Source organism: Callorhinus ursinus, unplaced genomic scaffold (genome assembly GCF_003265705.2).
Source record: "Callorhinus ursinus isolate GAN/ISIS: 27379988/994484 unplaced genomic scaffold, GSC_fseal_2.0 scaffold12, whole genome shotgun sequence".
NCBI lineage: Eukaryota > Metazoa > Chordata > Mammalia > Carnivora > Otariidae > Callorhinus > Callorhinus ursinus.
Genome location: NW_027397074.1, coordinates 44,237,507 through 44,254,057, shown reverse-complemented (window position 1 = coordinate 44,254,057; position 16,551 = coordinate 44,237,507). Strand labels below are relative to the sequence as shown.

The 16,551-nt window shown below is 46.3% G+C and overlaps 1 protein-coding gene across 3 annotated transcripts in view; it reads right to left on the bottom strand.

Annotated features, from left to right (window-relative positions):
• The window catches only part of CREB5 (cAMP responsive element binding protein 5), a 411,522-nt gene that overhangs the window by 124,854 nt on the left and 270,117 nt on the right, over positions 1-16,551 (bottom strand). Inside the window, exon 1 of one of the 3 annotated variants that reach the window (XM_025873075.2) lies at positions 4,668-4,810. The exons of the other annotated variants lie outside the window; for them this stretch is intronic. Within the exon in view, the coding sequence (XP_025728860.1) occupies positions 4,668-4,714 (47 nt within the window). The 5' untranslated portion in view covers positions 4,715-4,810. Of the gene's footprint in view, positions 1-4,667; positions 4,811-16,551 lie in introns of those variants that run through there. 3 annotated transcript variants of the gene reach the window in all.

The following is a 16,551-nucleotide window of genomic DNA, read 5'->3' as shown; positions in this document are numbered from 1 at the left end:
GCTCATTCTCGCTCTCATCAGTCCACACTAATTTCTGCCTCTTAATGTTGACCTGGCCTTCCTGGCCATCACTTACTAAGTAAAATCTGAGACATCGTTTGTATCACTGGACTTGAGACAGCCTGGGGCCCACTTCCAGCATAGACTCGGGGATCCTAGAATGGAGCCCTTGTTGTACGTTTTGGGCCCCACTGCTGTTATATGATTCCATCAAACTCGCCATCATCACACTTTTCCACTTGCCACACCTTGGAAATCCCTTTCTCTTCAGTCTCCAAAACACCAGTTTTCCCACCAGAGAAGATACAGGGGAGGTAGCAAGCTTAAAAGGCAGCCTTACCCAATTCAAGATACGCATTAACCACATATGCTATTGCAAATATAACCTTCTCTTGTTCAAGCCCGGAATGGGATCTGGTTCTCAGGAGTGAATTCACTCATCTCCATTTCACTTCATTTCCCATTCACAAAGCCACAGCTGAGCGTGCATGCAGATGCAAGAGTCTTCTTCCCAACTGGCCCTGTTTTCATCTCTCCCTCCACTCAGGGCGCTGGAAATTTGGCAAGTCCTCACTTACTTTAATCAGAATGGCACTTTCACCTCTCTCATACCTGGCGTGATGTCAGACCTTGATTTTCTGGATAAAAAGCAGCATAAGAGAAGACAGGCTGGGAAGGTAGAAGCCTGAGTGATGTGTAAACCAGCTGCTCAGGGAGAGTCTGAGGTGGGTTACCTGCACAGAGGCTTCTCCTGGCAGATCCTTGACTGCCTCACTGTAGCAGCAACTACGACGTACTTCCTGTGATCTCACTGCAGGCTGGGGGAGGGCTGGGGGTGGGGGTGGGGCTTAAAACAGACCCCCACCCCTCACAACCCATGTGGTAGGTATGGTTATCCTCATGTCACACAGAAGATAGAAATGACGGCACGGTGAGGTGCAGTGGCTTGCCCAAGACACACAACCAGCAAGTGGAAGAGTGATTGGAACACCGGCCTTTGGACCCCAAAGGTCATGCTCTTTTCAGAAAACCCTACACTACTTCTCCGATCAAGAGATGCTTGACCCCTGGTGCCACAGGTATATCCACCAGGGCAAAACTGAGGGGACAAGAAGAGGGGTGCTGAGCTCAGCACTGGTTATGGTTAAGCTTAGGCACGGACAGTTGGCATTCCTCAGCCCTGGGCCTGGCATACAGAGGGAATATGTGTGTGCCTCTTCTGTCATGCCATCAAAGCCTTGCCCCCCCCCTTTACCTGCTAACATGTGAGGCATGGCCCCGGGGGCCCCCTACAGAGGGCAAAGCTGCCATTCAGGCCACATCCCCAAAGAATGTAAAAAATGGACAATGCCACCAAGAATGCCCATTGACAAGCACAGCCTTTAGGCCCTGACCACCAGCATGGTGGTGGAAAGTCTGTCAGTGATGGCAAGGTAGACCTAGCATGGAATGAACTCAAGGGGTTAGAGCTTGTGTGACCTTCAGTTTTCACAGGGATGAAAACAACACACACACACACAAATGAACAAATGAGACAAATAAAACCAGAAAAAGCAATGTCAATATTCGGGTTGTGATATTTACTACAGTTTTCTAAGTTGTTACCATTAGGGGAAACTGGGTGAAGGGTTCACAGGAACACGATTACTTCTTACAAATGCACGTTAAGTCTACAATCATCTCAGTAAAAATGTCAGTTACAAAACAAGAATCAAAACAAAAACTTCAAACACAAGAAAACAATCTCCAAACAGTGGAGCTGATGATTCTTAGCCTTCCAGGCTACCACGGGAATGAAGTGAGATAATATTAGTCGGACCTAAGAGCTCGGTTGAGCTCATGCTCCTTGCCCTGCCTCCCCGTCAGTTGTAAGCAGGACATTTCTGATTATGGGTGAACAACTCAGAGCCAAGTCAACATAAATTGTAATGCTCTAAAAAAAGAAATCATGCCCTCTTTATTCCTGAAGAGTCTCAAGCACACATTTGGCACTCATCAGACTGTGCACAATGACTAATAACCTTCACCAGTGGTTTCGTTTCAGCTCTGGGTAATTTTTCCCCCCAGATAGGCATAGTTGTGGTCCTTCTCCCTATGCACAATTAAGCTGGGTCCATAAATACACACTTTACAGTAAGGCCACTACCCTGGAATTTGGCTGAAGAATAGGGATATTGTTTGGGAAAATTATCTTTCTAAGAAGCACCTATAGTTTTGGCTTTCAAGTTCTTTGAAGTTTTAAAATGTAGCCTTCGACCTCAACTAAAAACTTGAGTTTGTGTTAAAATCCCTGAAACATATCAAGGAGTCATGTGATCTTTTGGGGGAATAAATTCATTACAAATACTGTTCTGTATCATTATGAGTGAATGAAAACTCATGTCTCCTGCATTTTTTAGCACCATTTGAGGCAGCTGGGAAACTTGCAGGGTCTTTTAGAAAAATGTGCTGGATCAGTAAATTCTCCCTTGCTCTTCTGCCACTCTTTCTGACAGACTTGCCCACATAATTATCTCTCTTCGAGGACTCCTTGCAGGTAGCATTTGAAAACTAAAAATTTCACTCGGGGACTCTTCTGTGCCAGAAAAGCAAAAATAGAAAACAGCCTTCAAAGTGGAGAAAGACCTGTTTCTCCTTGCCCTCCTCCCTTTATTTTTTTCTTCCTCCTCCCTTTATTTAAGGCACTAATGCATCTTGAATTCAAATGTACTTTTCTCTGAAAAGTATGCCAAATACCTTTTAGCAAAACTTTTACAGACCATGGACACAGACACAGACACAGAACTTTCCAGCTGGAAGGGACTTCAGAGACCATCTCAGATTGGTTCCACACATGGGGGAAGGGCCTACAGCCCACCTTGTCTGTTCCCTCATTTTAAAATGAAGCCCAGATGCTTTAAGTGATTTGCTCAAGGTCATCAGGATTTGCACTCAGGCCTCTTGACCTCCACCACACCACGCTGTTTCTTCCAAAAATTACCTCTGCCTTCCCTGCCCCTTCCATCTCTGCTCCAAAAAGGAGAGCAGGAGGTGGAGGGAGGGGGTAAAGATCCATAAAAAGTCATAATTAATCATAACCAAGACAGGCATTAAGTAAATAAACATAAACACCTCCTTGGTATGTGCCCCATGCTTCAGGATGCTTCTCACTGTATGGTAATCATGACTAGAAGAGCAAGAGAAGTTTTGGAGTAGCCAGGAATCAGGACTGCTCTCACGGGGCCAGGTCTCTAGCTGCAGAGGGCTGCAGTTTGTAACTATCTAATGACGCTGGATGGTTTCAGCAAGTTCACAGCCTGAGCAGTACATCACAGCACTAAATATCTTTTGTGAAACACAGAGAAATGTAGTGTAATTTTCAAAATATCAATCTGTCTGTCTCTCTCTCTCTCTCTGGGGACGCTAGGTCCTTAAAGCATAAAGAACACCATCCTTTGCTCCCCCTCTCCATTTATTTAGTGTTGATTCCTGACTTGCCAACATTAACTAGCTGTTTCTAGACAAGTCAATCAGGAGGCTTTCATCATCTCCCCCACCACCCCAGCATATCATCTTAAAATTAATTCAAGAACACAGAAGTCCCAAAGATGGCACTGGATTAAGCTGTCACACGAAACAACAGAAAGTTAAAATTCTCAAGCAAATGCACAGTCGCCGTTAACACTGGCCGAAATAAGAGGCAAAGGACTGTGGCTACTTTGGAGGCTCATCATATACGGACTGTAAATGCCCCCAGTCTAGTCTCAATAATAAACGCAGTCGCACACCTCTTCATACTCAGCATGCCACACCAAATCATTCTCCGGGCATTCACAAGTCACCAGTTACACTCAGAAAGCCACTCCCCACTCCCACCGTCACTTCACTTCGACCTTTTATGAAAAGACAACCGTTTTGAGCCATTTAAGAAAGAGAGAGAGAGAGAGAGAGAGAGAATCCTGGTGGAAAATAATACACAGCTGTGATAATATCATGTTTTTTTTTAAATACCATAATATAGTTTTACTTTTAATAATAAAAGATAAAAAAGGGGCGTCTGTGAATAATTAGAGACTGCAGTCTGAAGCCAGTTACAGTCACTGCAATTGATAATAAACTGAAAACCCCTTGAGAGCAGGTAAATGCTTTGCAACCCTGACCCCCTTGCTCTCACATTACTTAACTACCCTGCGGTTCTTGCATTACATCACCATTCAAGCGATTGGTTCCTGCATTTTAACTCTCTCCCTGTCTCCTCCGATTAGGAGCAACACCGCAGCAAAGAAACTTCGCCCGAGTTTGCACTTTCTCGCTTCGCTTTTTATTTGTGGCCTCTTTGCTCCTGTCGCGCTCTGGCTTGCTCCGTTTGTTTTTTGTTTTTTGTTTTTTGTTTTTTGTTTTCTTTTTTTTTGCCCAGCCCCGGCCTCGGTTCAACTCCTTCAGGTCGCTGTGCTAGCACAAAAACTCTTATCAAAGTGAAAAGAAACGCCTCGTCGGGACCAGAAGAGGAGCGGAGGGGCTGGGGAAAGAGGAGAGGGAAGACGAGGAGAAACAAAGACGGGCAGAAAGGGGAGAAAGGGAAGAAAAAAAAGAGGAGGAGGAGGAAGACTGGAGAGAAGAAGGCGGTAGGGGCAAAAAAAAAAAATTCTACAAAATCAGGAAAAAAGAAAATAAAATTAAAAACAAACCTCATGGACATCACTGAGGCTGAATTCCCTCCTGAGGTGCAGAACATGAGAGCTCTGGAATGAGTGTGTGTAGAATTTGAGCCAAAGCTTAACTAGCCTGAGTGAGTCATATCCTTCCCACTTGATTCCAGGCCAAGCGATGATGTAATGCGCTGGCCCTTCTCTTGCGCCTAGCTCTGGCTCTCTCCCTCCGGCTCGCTCACTTGCTCGCTCTTTCTCCTGGGCTCGCCCTCCTCCCCCTTCTCCTTTTTAGCTCAGTGCTGGTGAAGTCACCATTTAAATCTGGCAGAACTGAAGCAAAAACTTCAATGTAACCAAAACAGCCCCAGGCTGAGTTCCAGACTCGGGGAGCCTTAGTGGTGCAATTGCCCTTAGAAACGAGTAAACAGAGGGGAAACAGTGCCGCCTGCGGATGGCCCATCAGCTGCCTCCGACCCAGAGAGGGACCAGGGGTTCTGTGGGCAGGGATCCACTGGTTCCGATTTTTTTTTTTTTTAAATTTTCTGGTTTTAAAAAAAAAAAAAAAAGAGTCCCTGTGTTCAGAAATAGGAGGGGAGGCACAAGTGGAGGTGAAGTCCCAGTGGGGTGACCGGTCAGGTTGGGACGATGGGGTTTGAACAACCGAGACAGGTCCCCAGCCCGGGCTTTCCTTCAGAACCTGGTGACACGGCCTCCATTGCTCAAGGCTCTTTTTTTTTTTTTTTTTTTTCCTGGAGCTGGATGGGATTTTCTATTGCTGGATGCCAACCACCGGCCCTCCAGAGATTTCTCACATCTGACCTCCCTGTCAGCAAGGGCAAACCCACTTCGGGGCCAAACACACACCTGCGTCTGAAGCCATCAAGAACTGGGCAATCACAGTGGCTTCTCCGCGCCCCCCCCCCCCGCCCCCCGTTGGTCACTCCTTTATGGGCGGAAGGGAAAAGGCCCCTAGTCTCAAAACATGAAGCTTGACTTTCTGAGATTAGCACTCCACTCTCAGGTGAGCTGTCCAAAGAAGAGGGAATTAAAATATGTCCGTCCTCAAAACGAATGACAAGCTACCCGTTCCTCTACCTGCTGGGCGTGGGGTTGGGGGTACCAGTGCAGGTGGGGCTGTCTGTGAGTTTAAAAGGATACAGGGAGAACAAACAGTATGTGTGTCTCTCCTTTAATTACAGAGTGAGGAAAACCAGCCTGGGGTGGTGGTGGTGGGGAGTCAAACATCATCCTTCACCAACAGCAGTGAAACCCTTTTAAACTGCAGATTCTACCCCTCACTTCACACTTCTGCTCAGGACTTTACCTAGAACAGTCCGGACACTTACTGTGCTCTTAGCCCGGCTTTTTAACCCTACCTTCTCTCCCTTTAATCTTCCCCTCATCGTTAAATGCCTCCTTAAAAAAGAAAAAAAAAAAAGTAATTTTCAAAAAATGGGAAGTTCACTAGAATTTTTTTTTTAAATACCACAAAAGCAGAAGAAAGGCGTGGAGTTGCAAGGTTTTGTTTCGTTTTCAAAAATAATCATAGCTTTTGCCAAAATCTATTGCCCCTTGTTGCTTTTGTGCCCCGTGAAATGAATAGGTGCTACACATGTTTGTCTCCTCACCTACTGGGGCCAAGCAGAGAGGATCCCCAGTCCTCCACTCTGCTTTCAGAGAAATCTCTTAGCTTATTAAAGATCTCTGCTGCTGGGGACAGGGCTGTTAATCTGAGTCCCTTGGAATTTGAGTCAGAGCTTCAGGGAATACCGAGCTAAAAAGTAAGATCTGCCCCGGCGTCTGCCTGACCCTGGGGGCTGGGGTGGGGAAGAGCTTTCTCCAGCAGTCGGCCTGGAGCAACATCCCCAATTGACGCTGATGCCACAGCTTCTGCAGTCACACCTTTATCAAGGCAGGCAGCTCCGAATTAAAGGTGATCAGCCGTAATTACAGCTGGCGCCACTGAAGCCCGTGGCCTGACAGCGGCAAATGTGGTTGTTATAAAGTTTGGTCCACCATGTCAGTGGCCTGTATAACTCATTTACGTCGGACTCGCCAAGCAGCTATTGATTTTTCTTCTGATGCAGGGAATAAATAAAACAAACTCTTCAATCACTCCTACAAGCCTTTCCACTTCGAGGTAGGTTGACAAGATTTCATATAAACTACTTTCTCCCTTTTCTAAGAGCCACTGACCATGTTGGTTAATATAAAGCTAAGGACTTTCCCTTTGCCTTCTCTGCTCCCTACAACACCCCATCCCTGCCCCCCTCCTTGCCTTAGGTTTCAGAGTTAACTGTTTTCTTTACATTATTATTTTAGGCATCTCAAAATGGATACGTGGTAGAAGGTTTCCAAATTGACATCTTCCTGTAGCCTCAATAGGAAAATGACCTCTCTACGATTTTTCTTATACTAAGTCACAAGGGTAGGATTCAGCTGCTAGAAAGTGGGTCCTTGCCTTTTTTTTTTTTCCCCCCAGCGAAGAAGGTAAAAAGGGACCCTGTACTAGAGGTAAAGATGATGTAAAAGGAGCTGTCCGGTCTATGTAACAAAGGGGACGGCAGCTTTGGCCAAAGCCAGGCACAGACTTCTCATGAGGCACAACAGCATCTTTGCTCCTGCCAAGAAGAGGAAGGGGCCGAGAGGTTCCAAGATGGTGAGTGTGGCTCTGATCGGTGAGTGGTGCGGCCACTGGGTTCAGAGCTTCTAGAACCCAGACTGGCTCCGAGAGCTCTGTACCCGATGAGGATGTCACTACAGCAACAATGTGCAGGACACACTGACATTCCAATAAAACTTCTTTGGAGTGCTGGCCTGAGTTGGAAACAATTTCAGAGTTCAAAGGGGTCTGAGTATTTACATTTGCACTTGCCCGTCCAAACATAAGTACCCTTCCCTGCCATTCCAAATCAGGCGTTTTCACTGGCTGCTGGGTTTCTCCCCACTTGAAAAGAAACTCTGCTTTCCCATTTTCCTTCCTGTGAGCAGCTAATGATAGAGAATATCCTGTTCCCAAAAGGAAACTCCCCCCACCCCCCACCCCCCAGACTCCAGAGCTTCCTTTTTCACCCATCTGGCCCTCTCGTGGACTCCCCACACACCAGCCCCCTCCCCCCCCCACCCCCGCAGTCCCCTCCATGTCCTAGCTGCTCTTCTGAAGAATGGGGGCTTTACAGATAGGACTTGTGAGATGCTGTAATTCCAGCGGGAGCCTTCTTAAAAGTAGCTGTCGGCCAGCAGGCTAGGCCTCCAGATTAGCTGGCTTGCTCAGGAATGCTTGCAACACCCTCCTTTCAGAACGTGTCATCCTTGGGGAGAGGGTGGTGGGTACCGCGCAGCTGTTGCGTGTAACTCACTCCCATACTCCCAGCTCCTGATGAAATGTTCGGCTCCGGAGAAGTGGAAGCCTCCAAGATTTGAGCTCAGAGTTCAAAATGCCTTTGGACCATCTCCAAAACAACCCACTAGAAAAGGCACAACTTGGATGGCAGGACTGAAGGGCGCAAGGGCCAACTAAAGTGAACTCTGTGTGCCTGGGTGCATTTCTGAGCTCAAACACATGGAAACCCACAGAGCAAAGAGAAGAAATGATAGCAATCCTTCCTAGAGAGAGCGGACATTTTTTTCCCCCTCTTACAAGGGTTTGAATTTATTCTCCTGAAGGAAAGGCATATCATCTTCTTTCAGACATTGTTTTTAAAATTTGACCCATGATTCCTTCAGTCCCAGTGGAGTTTGAGGGCCCAGATAATTTCAGCGTTAAATAAGCTGTAATGACTATCATATGTACCCAGCCATAAACCTAGTATTAAAAATTATTCAGAAAAAAGTGGCATCTCTTCCTTTTTTAATTTACAATAACCATCCAGGTGGTTTTCTAAGGCCTCCTTTGCAAATTGCTTCCAGCGAACCTTCCGGTCACAGACCACGGCACACCCACGTGGTGTCATGCAGCATTCCCTTCAACTTGGGTGTCCTGTGTTTTCACAGTGGACAGAGGCTGAGGGGCTGTCTGGGTGAACCTGTGCAGCATGCATCCTAACTGTGTACTTGTGGGATTAGCTGGTTTAGATGGTTGAGCCTGCTAGAGCCAGATCCCAGCACTCCCAGGGAGAAAACGAGACTGATCAGCCCTTGGTTCCTTCTGTCTTGTACCTACTGCCAACTCTTACATCCCAGCCCTAGCACCAAGTGCCCTCAGGCAACTTGCTGACTTTTCTGTGTCCAAACCCACTTGTAAATTTCTGAAGTGGCAACATTAAAAGGGTCTCAAACAAAGGAATGACTTTCTAATGGTGGAGGCACCAGGAAGCCTTAGGGGTAGGTATTGGGAGGTTATGAGAGCCCTTTGATCAGCCCTAAAATATTATCATTGATTCTGCCTCCTCATAGCAGTTTCGCCCTAACTTCTCCATCTTTAAAAAATATGTCATTAAAAAAAAAAAAACCCAAAGTACATGTCATTGTATCATTTGAACTTATCACAGTATCTGAAAGGCACCCAACAAATAAATATTTGTTTATTGAATAAATGAATGAGTGAATGAATGAATATACTCCTCAGCTCAGGCATTACTTTTTCCATGAACACTTCAAGACTACTATGCTGGGATAGGACTGTCCATTCCTCTAGCTTCCCATGGCCTCCTGGACCAGATCCAATTCCAGCAATAAGCCAGTTCTGGAAGGTACCTATTTCCATGCCTATCTTCCTCGTGAGCCACGAGCTTCTTCAGGGCAGAAATGGGGTTTACCCATCCATCCATCCATCCATCAGCACCCTGGCACCTAGCAAGCACCTGACTCACACACAGTAGGTCCTCAAGAAATGTGACTGGAGCTGGAGTGTTGGCAGCAGAGGCCGCTGCGTCTTCCTTGAATATTTTCCCTCCTAAAAGCCTTCTTTCCCTTTTGTATCCTTAGACTTTTTCTGTGGCTTCCTTGAGATCTGGAAACCAGAAAACCTGGAATAATGAGAAAAACCGAGGAGATCTTCTGGTTGGCCTTCTCCATCCCTGCACTACGCCATTTCTCCTTGAAGGGCCTGAGATTCTTTTTGCTTCCCGTTTCCTGGATCCAGGTGACAGCAATGCCAGAATGGGCACACTGAAGTTTTTATCAGGGCAGCTGACACGAGACTGTTTTCTCCAGTGTCCTATATAAAGCATCCAGGGGAGCTGAGACTTGAGGTAAGGGGAATGCATATTTTCCTATTGGTCAGAGTGTAAGGTGCCTTAAGGAAAGGGAGACTGCCCCCAGGACTCATTCCTCCCCAAAGCAACGGTGGTGTTGGTTCTTACCGGCAGTCCCTACAACTCAGGGTTGGAACTCTGGGAAGAACGCTCCAACAAATGGTGGAGGAGGCTCAAACATTTGTAGGTAAAAGTAGAGAGAGGATCAGAGCCTACTGGTGTTGCCGGACTACAGTGAATTCATGTTCTGGTGTTGAGTGGAGCCAGGACATGGCACAGTAGACCAATAGGCCTGGGTGAGGTGCAGTGCTGCTCGGGAGAGGGGGACCACTAAATGAAGTGAGAGAAACGGGCCTCTACCACAGGCTCTGTGGATAACCCTGGTAATCTACCAAATTCCCCTCGTCCCTTGGACAAAGTGTGGTGACTGGGCCAGCCTAGGGTGAAGCAGGTCGGGTGCACAGGGTTCAGAATTTAAGGAGGTGCTCACTCTCGGGGCTGTGCAAATGCAGGTCGGCCATTTTGCAATCCTGAGAGTAAGCCCCTCCTTAGATGGGGAAGCTGTAGGAGACCCACTTGCCTCTCCCAGTCCGGGCCCCGGTTGGTGAGATTTATTCCTCTCTGTGCCCTTCATGAGCACCAGGAGGACTAGGGCAATGATATGGGAGAAGCCCTAGGTCTACTTGGCCGGCTGTGGGGAAGGGAGGCGGCGCCTACAATGGATTGAGCTTTTTCTTGGAAGTGTCACCGGTCTTCAATCTGTCCTCCTTCTCAATTTCATGTCCCTTAGCTTGCTGTTCTATTTTTCCCCCACTCTAATTGCTGTCTGTGTGAAACATTAAGATTATGGCCTTCTCTATCCTCTCTGTTAGAAGTTATAGAAATTGATAATTGTTCCTAGTTCTGTAGCTATCATACATGTCTTACTGACATATGCATGTATATGTATATATGAGTCTACACAAGTCCCTGTATGCACACAGGCATGCATACACACATAGAAACTTACATATATACGAATATATGCATACATATATAGTCATCATTAGCCAACATTTATTGAGCACAGATTCTGTGCCGTGCATTGTGTTAGATGTCCCACAGACGTCAATTTTTTAATCCTCCCAGGACCCAACAACACTATGAAGTAGGCACTCCTGTCATCCCCATATTATGAAGAGACTGGCTCAGGATTGAATACATGTCACGGTGAGGCTGAGAATTGAACTAAAAGTTGTCTAATACCCAGGTCAGAGATGTGACTATGCCACCTCCTTGTTTTGTATCAGTGCCTTAACACCTTGCACAAACCAGCTGCTCCTGGTGAGCTGGCTAATCTGTGCGAGCAGAAGGAAGCAGTGTTCTGGCGCCCGGCGATCAGGAGGGGAAATGTGGGTCTTTTTAGCGTCAGGCTTCTGATCAGAGAGATTCACCAAAGGAGGAGGCTTGGAGTAGAAGCAGAGAAGAAGGAAGCCATATAGCACAACATGGAGAAGTTAGAAATGCAGGAGGTCACCCGTTCAGGTGATGAGATGCCGCTGCCCGCCTCTCGCCACTCACCTGGCCTCAGCCACCTCCCTGAAATCTCAGCAGGGGCCACAATCTGGACCCGCACTGCAAAGTTAATACCCATGGGTCCCCAAGTGACCGCATGCCGCTGGTTTCCAAGCTCCTTGCTTCTTGGTGGGGCTCCTCATTTCACGTGAAGGAAAATGTGTGCCTGCCGGAACCTGAGCATCATGTTGCTGAGTATTCACATCTGGAAAAGCAGTCCATGGGGACGTTTGTACTCATGGAACAATGTTATTCCTTTGCATATTATAAATTCAAAGTATTGGAGTATCTTCGTTCTGAATGTTTGCCCCTCCCCCCAATACTTTGCAGTTGCACAAAAGGGTTTTCTTGAAACAACCTACTTACTTGTTTGGATGATGGCCCTGAAAATACACTCTACTGGTTGTTTTCACAATTAAGCATCTTTTAATAATTTTTTAAAAAACGACAAAAGTAAGAATGAATCTGAAGAGGTTTTAAAGGTATTAAAAACAAAAAAGGAAGGCTTAAAGTCAGGAATTGTATTTGTGGTTTTGTTTCATTTCCCAGACAGTCCTGCTGCATGGCTCTGTGTGTATTTAGTAACTGACCTCCCCATCCTCTGAGCAGAGAGGTTCACCAGCACTGATTTATTCAGAGGGTCTGCAAGGAGAGCAAGCCCTCCAACACTTGTGCCTGGAGGGGATAAGAGGAATTTTTTTTTAACCCCAAACACGAAGCTCTTGGGCCTTCCAAATGAAATTATCTATGTTTTTATTAACAGAGCCCTTGAGTTAAAAAGTTGGTTTTGATAAGAGAGAATAAATGAAAGAGAAAACTGCTGACATAATATTTTGGTTTCCAAGCCCACTTCCACATTCTAGTGTCCCTCTCAGGCCCGGACACGACTGTGGTGTCTGTACCGACACCAGAATCCCAAATAGAAAAGGTGCAGTTAATCCTGCCTTACGGTGAAATTTAGCTTTAAACTTTCCGAAAAGGATCACAGGGTATGCACTGGTAGATGATTCTGTCCTTCTAGAAGTATAGTACTGTAGGACTGGTAACTTGGTCTCATCCTCCCCATTCCCATGAGAGGAAAACTGAGTATTAGGATGTCCAAACGGTCTTTAAATTTGGGGGTGAGAGATCTGAACCTTCTCATTCTTCGTAAACTTTAGAATTCCTCTGACATTAACAGAAATGGGAAAGAAAGTGAGATCCAGGCACCATCTGGGACAGTCTGAGTGCCCAATTCCTTTCCCTTAGCCCTCCTCATCCAGACTGGGAAGCACACTTTTCAGCTGGTGTTGGAACATACCTTTCTTGAGCAACAAGCCTCCTTGAGATTCTAAGGAAAATCGTGCATTCCCCCTTTTAGCCATGGACCCCGGGTTTGAAAATCGCCAGGAAAACAAAGCATGCTGTCTTTGCATGAAACGTCAAGCCATGCCCTTTTACAGGTAAAGCAAAACAGCCACATGCAGTCCAATCTTGGTGCTTTGAAGGCTGACCCAGATCCTGGCACGATAACCTGCAAACCGAGGTCTTTTTCTAGCTCAGTGGTTCTCAGATTTGCTCTACCCGAGAATCTCTGGAGAACAGACTAAAATGCAGATTTCCAGGGGCTATCTCAAAGACTGTAACAGCAAGGAGGAGCCAAAGCATAGTATTTCTAAGCAAAACTCCCTAGAAATTTTGATGCTCGTGATCCACAGACCACCCTTCACAAAGGGCTGAATTCTACCTGGTCATCCTGTGGTCACAGAAATTTTAGAAAATAAATATATTAATAAGTAAAAGAAAACCCATATAAATATGTGTATATTTCGCCAGCAATTCAGGGTCTAGAGGGGCTGTGATTTTGTTTACATCTTATTTTTTAAGGTAAAAAGTATAGTAATCTGCCCTAAAATTATCAAACCTATAAAAAATTGGCTATAGTGGCTTTTCCAAAACAGGATGCCTACGATGGATGGAAATAAAACACATATTCGCAGTAACATGACACCATTTAAATGGTCTATGGAAATATGGTCCCAGGACCCCTGATAAGATTAGAGTTTCCTGACCTGTGGCTGGTTTAGCAAGGCATTTCTCTCCTATGTTTACTATCAATGCTTCCAGATGTTTACTTTGCAATATTCCCAGTCTCCTCATGTGACAATCACAGGGAGGGTGCTTTGGGGAAGGGAAAGAAATAATAGTGGTAGCTGAAGAGTGCAATTGCATGGGGTAAGCCCACCACACCTTTGGCATAACTTGCTTATCTTCTCGAACTTTAGTTGAACATCAAACAGTGGTGTTGGTTCTGTGTACTACAGAATGCTACAGAATTCTGCATGGGGTCGCCTTATCCAGAGTTATTTAAAAAAAAAAAAAAACATTTTATTTATTTGAGAGAAAGGGGGGGGTGTTGCAGGGAGGGGCAGGGCCGAGGGAAGGGAGGAGCAGGCTCCCTGTTCAGCAGAAAACCCCACACAGGGCCTGATCCCAGGACCCTGGGATTAGGACCTGTCTGCTTAACCAACTGAGCCACCCAGGCACCCCTTTTCCAGAGTTCTTTACCCATCCATTTCTCCAAAGGATGTTTTGAAGTTTTTGAGAAGTCTTCTATCTTTCTACTCGTAAAGTGCCATGAGCACTTGAGAAGAGAAAATGCCAGTCCCTCCACAGACCCAAAACTGTGAGTGACAGATGAAGGGGAATGAGAATCATGACCTGTGAGTCATCCAAGGCTGCATCCACTGCTGAGTAGGAATTAAGTGTCTGAATTACAATGATAGTCCTTGTATAATTCCTGTTTCACCAACTCTCTGTCATATTAATACTGTCACAAGAGCCCTGGAACAATGATTAAAACAGACACCACACACAAGTCCAGGGGACAGACAGAAGGGAAAACCTTGGTAGGCGCTAAATGTCTGGGAAAATAATGCTTCGACAGGAGGAACCAAGGTGGTCGGACAAAAAGGGCAGCGAACATGGAAAATAATGATGGAGGTGACAGAAGGAAAGAGGACTCTTCAGCATTTCTTTGGTCACTTACTACCCTTTAAGCCAGGGGCCAGCAAGTCCCTTTCATTCTGATACTCGTTGAAATTTTACATCCATTTTCCTCAGAGAAGCTTTGTGCTGACAGAAGAGGCAAGCCTCCAAGATTTGGAGCATAAAGAGACACTGATCATTATTAATGAGTCTCGTCTTTGAATGAAAGAGTTTGGGGATACGAATCCTCTTTAAAGCTCTGGATACTTGCGGAAATAAATAATCTGTAATTGCCAGCAAACTGCCTTTTCCGTTTGGTTAAAAAAAAAAAAAAAAGCGCTTCTTGTTGACTTCTCATAGTCAAAGCCAGAGTCTCCCCTGTCTCACCCCTGAGATGCCGCTGTGTGCGGGAGCGCGCGCCCAGACCTTATCCCAGACTGCGCCGGCAGCCACGATGCACAGGGCCGGGGAGCACAGTTTAGCAAGGTTAGATGGTCTTGAGCCTAGAAGGCCCCATGACTTAGTCTGGGGCAGCTCCGTTTTAATTTGTCAACGTTTCTGTTATTTTAACAAAGGCTATTTGGTGTCACCTGATATCTCTTGACCCGACCAAACCGCAGTAAAATTGAGATCCTTTTGTTTCCATCTCGTCTCCCCTTTCAGTATCTCTCTCCGCGTTTCCTGACACCCTTTTGTTTTTAACTAGTTTCAAGTCATCTTACAAAAGATTTTAGCTGATAAAGGCAAATCTGTGCTGAGAACTCTAGGAAACACAATGTCATAAGGTGTCATGGGGGCCCAGGAGGCACTGGGACAGAAGGGGGGAGGGGAGCATCTCGGTAAAAGGATGCTGCTCAATCTCTGGATCTAGATGTCAGAGAAACGGCAGGAAACAAAACAGACCGCTACTGACCTATAAAAGGCAATGGAGGGAAAGCATGGGGGTGGGTGCTGCGGTACAGGCGGCCAAGGTAGTTCATGAGGCCAAGTACTGCAATAGTTATTTTAAATGTGGAGGGGTGAGCAGAAGAATATTCCATAATTCTCAAGGTACGTTGTTAACACAACCTCATAGAGCGCTAGACCATGAAGATTTTAAAGTCCAACCTTCTTCCTTTTGCAGAAAAGAAAACTGAAGTACTGGTAAGTGTCACTAACTCAAAATCACCCCGGGACCCTTGTGCCCATTTCAGAGCTCCTTCTTTTGCAGCCCTGGGAGGCCTGGGATCTCGGGATTGTGGGGCGGGTCTAGCGCTAGACCATGAAGGAATGGTGGGTATGGTGCAGCCTTTCAGACAAGGTATTAAGGGAAGTCCTCTCCAAAGAGATGACATTTTACCTGAGAACTGAATAATGAAATATGGGGGTGTGGGTGTAGACACGTTGGGAGACTTACGCAGAGTGAACAATCTAGACCAATGCCCTGAGGCCGGAAAGGACTTGGTGTGCTTCCTATATGGAAAGAAGGCCAGGCAGGGAAGAGAAGGCAAGGGGAAGAGATAACCAGGGAGAAGTGGGGAGAGGTCTTGCTGGCCACAACAACATTTCTATTTTATTTTAAGGCAGAGGGAAGCCATTGGAAAGTCTAAAGAAAGGACTGACATAATGTGATTTTTATTTTGAAGAAATTGCATTAACTGCTGTATGGAAAATGGATTGTCCGAGAGCAAGGATTCAAGTTTGGGGAACAGTGAAGAGATTTTGCAATAGTCTGGGTGAGTAGTGATGACGGCGAGCACCGGGCTGGCAGCAGAAGACATGGCAGAGGAGGGGAGAGCGGGATCCACCGAGGGAGACCCAGCCGCACTCCCGGAGTCGGTCATGGGAGCATGGAAGACGAGGAAGCCAGGACCACTGGATTTTTGATCCAGTCAAATGAGTAAATGCTGTTGCCGTTCACTGTGATGAAGAAGACCGGTATTGCAGATGCCTCGAGAAGGGTCAAGAGTTTTGCTTTGGACAAGCTACAAGTGAGATGCCTAGTGACACAGAGAAATCAGGAAGGCCAAAGGGTAGGAACAGCTGAGCTCAGTGGGCAGTCAGGGCCAAAGACATCCCTTGGGAATCAATTCTGATTGACTGTCTTTAAAGCCACAGACTGGGTGAGTCTCAGAACTGAGTCATGCGGGACACTCTTACAGTAAGTGCTGGGCAGGGGAGGGGTAGCTGGTGAGGCGGGAGAAAAACCAGGAAGGAGGCAGGGGAGA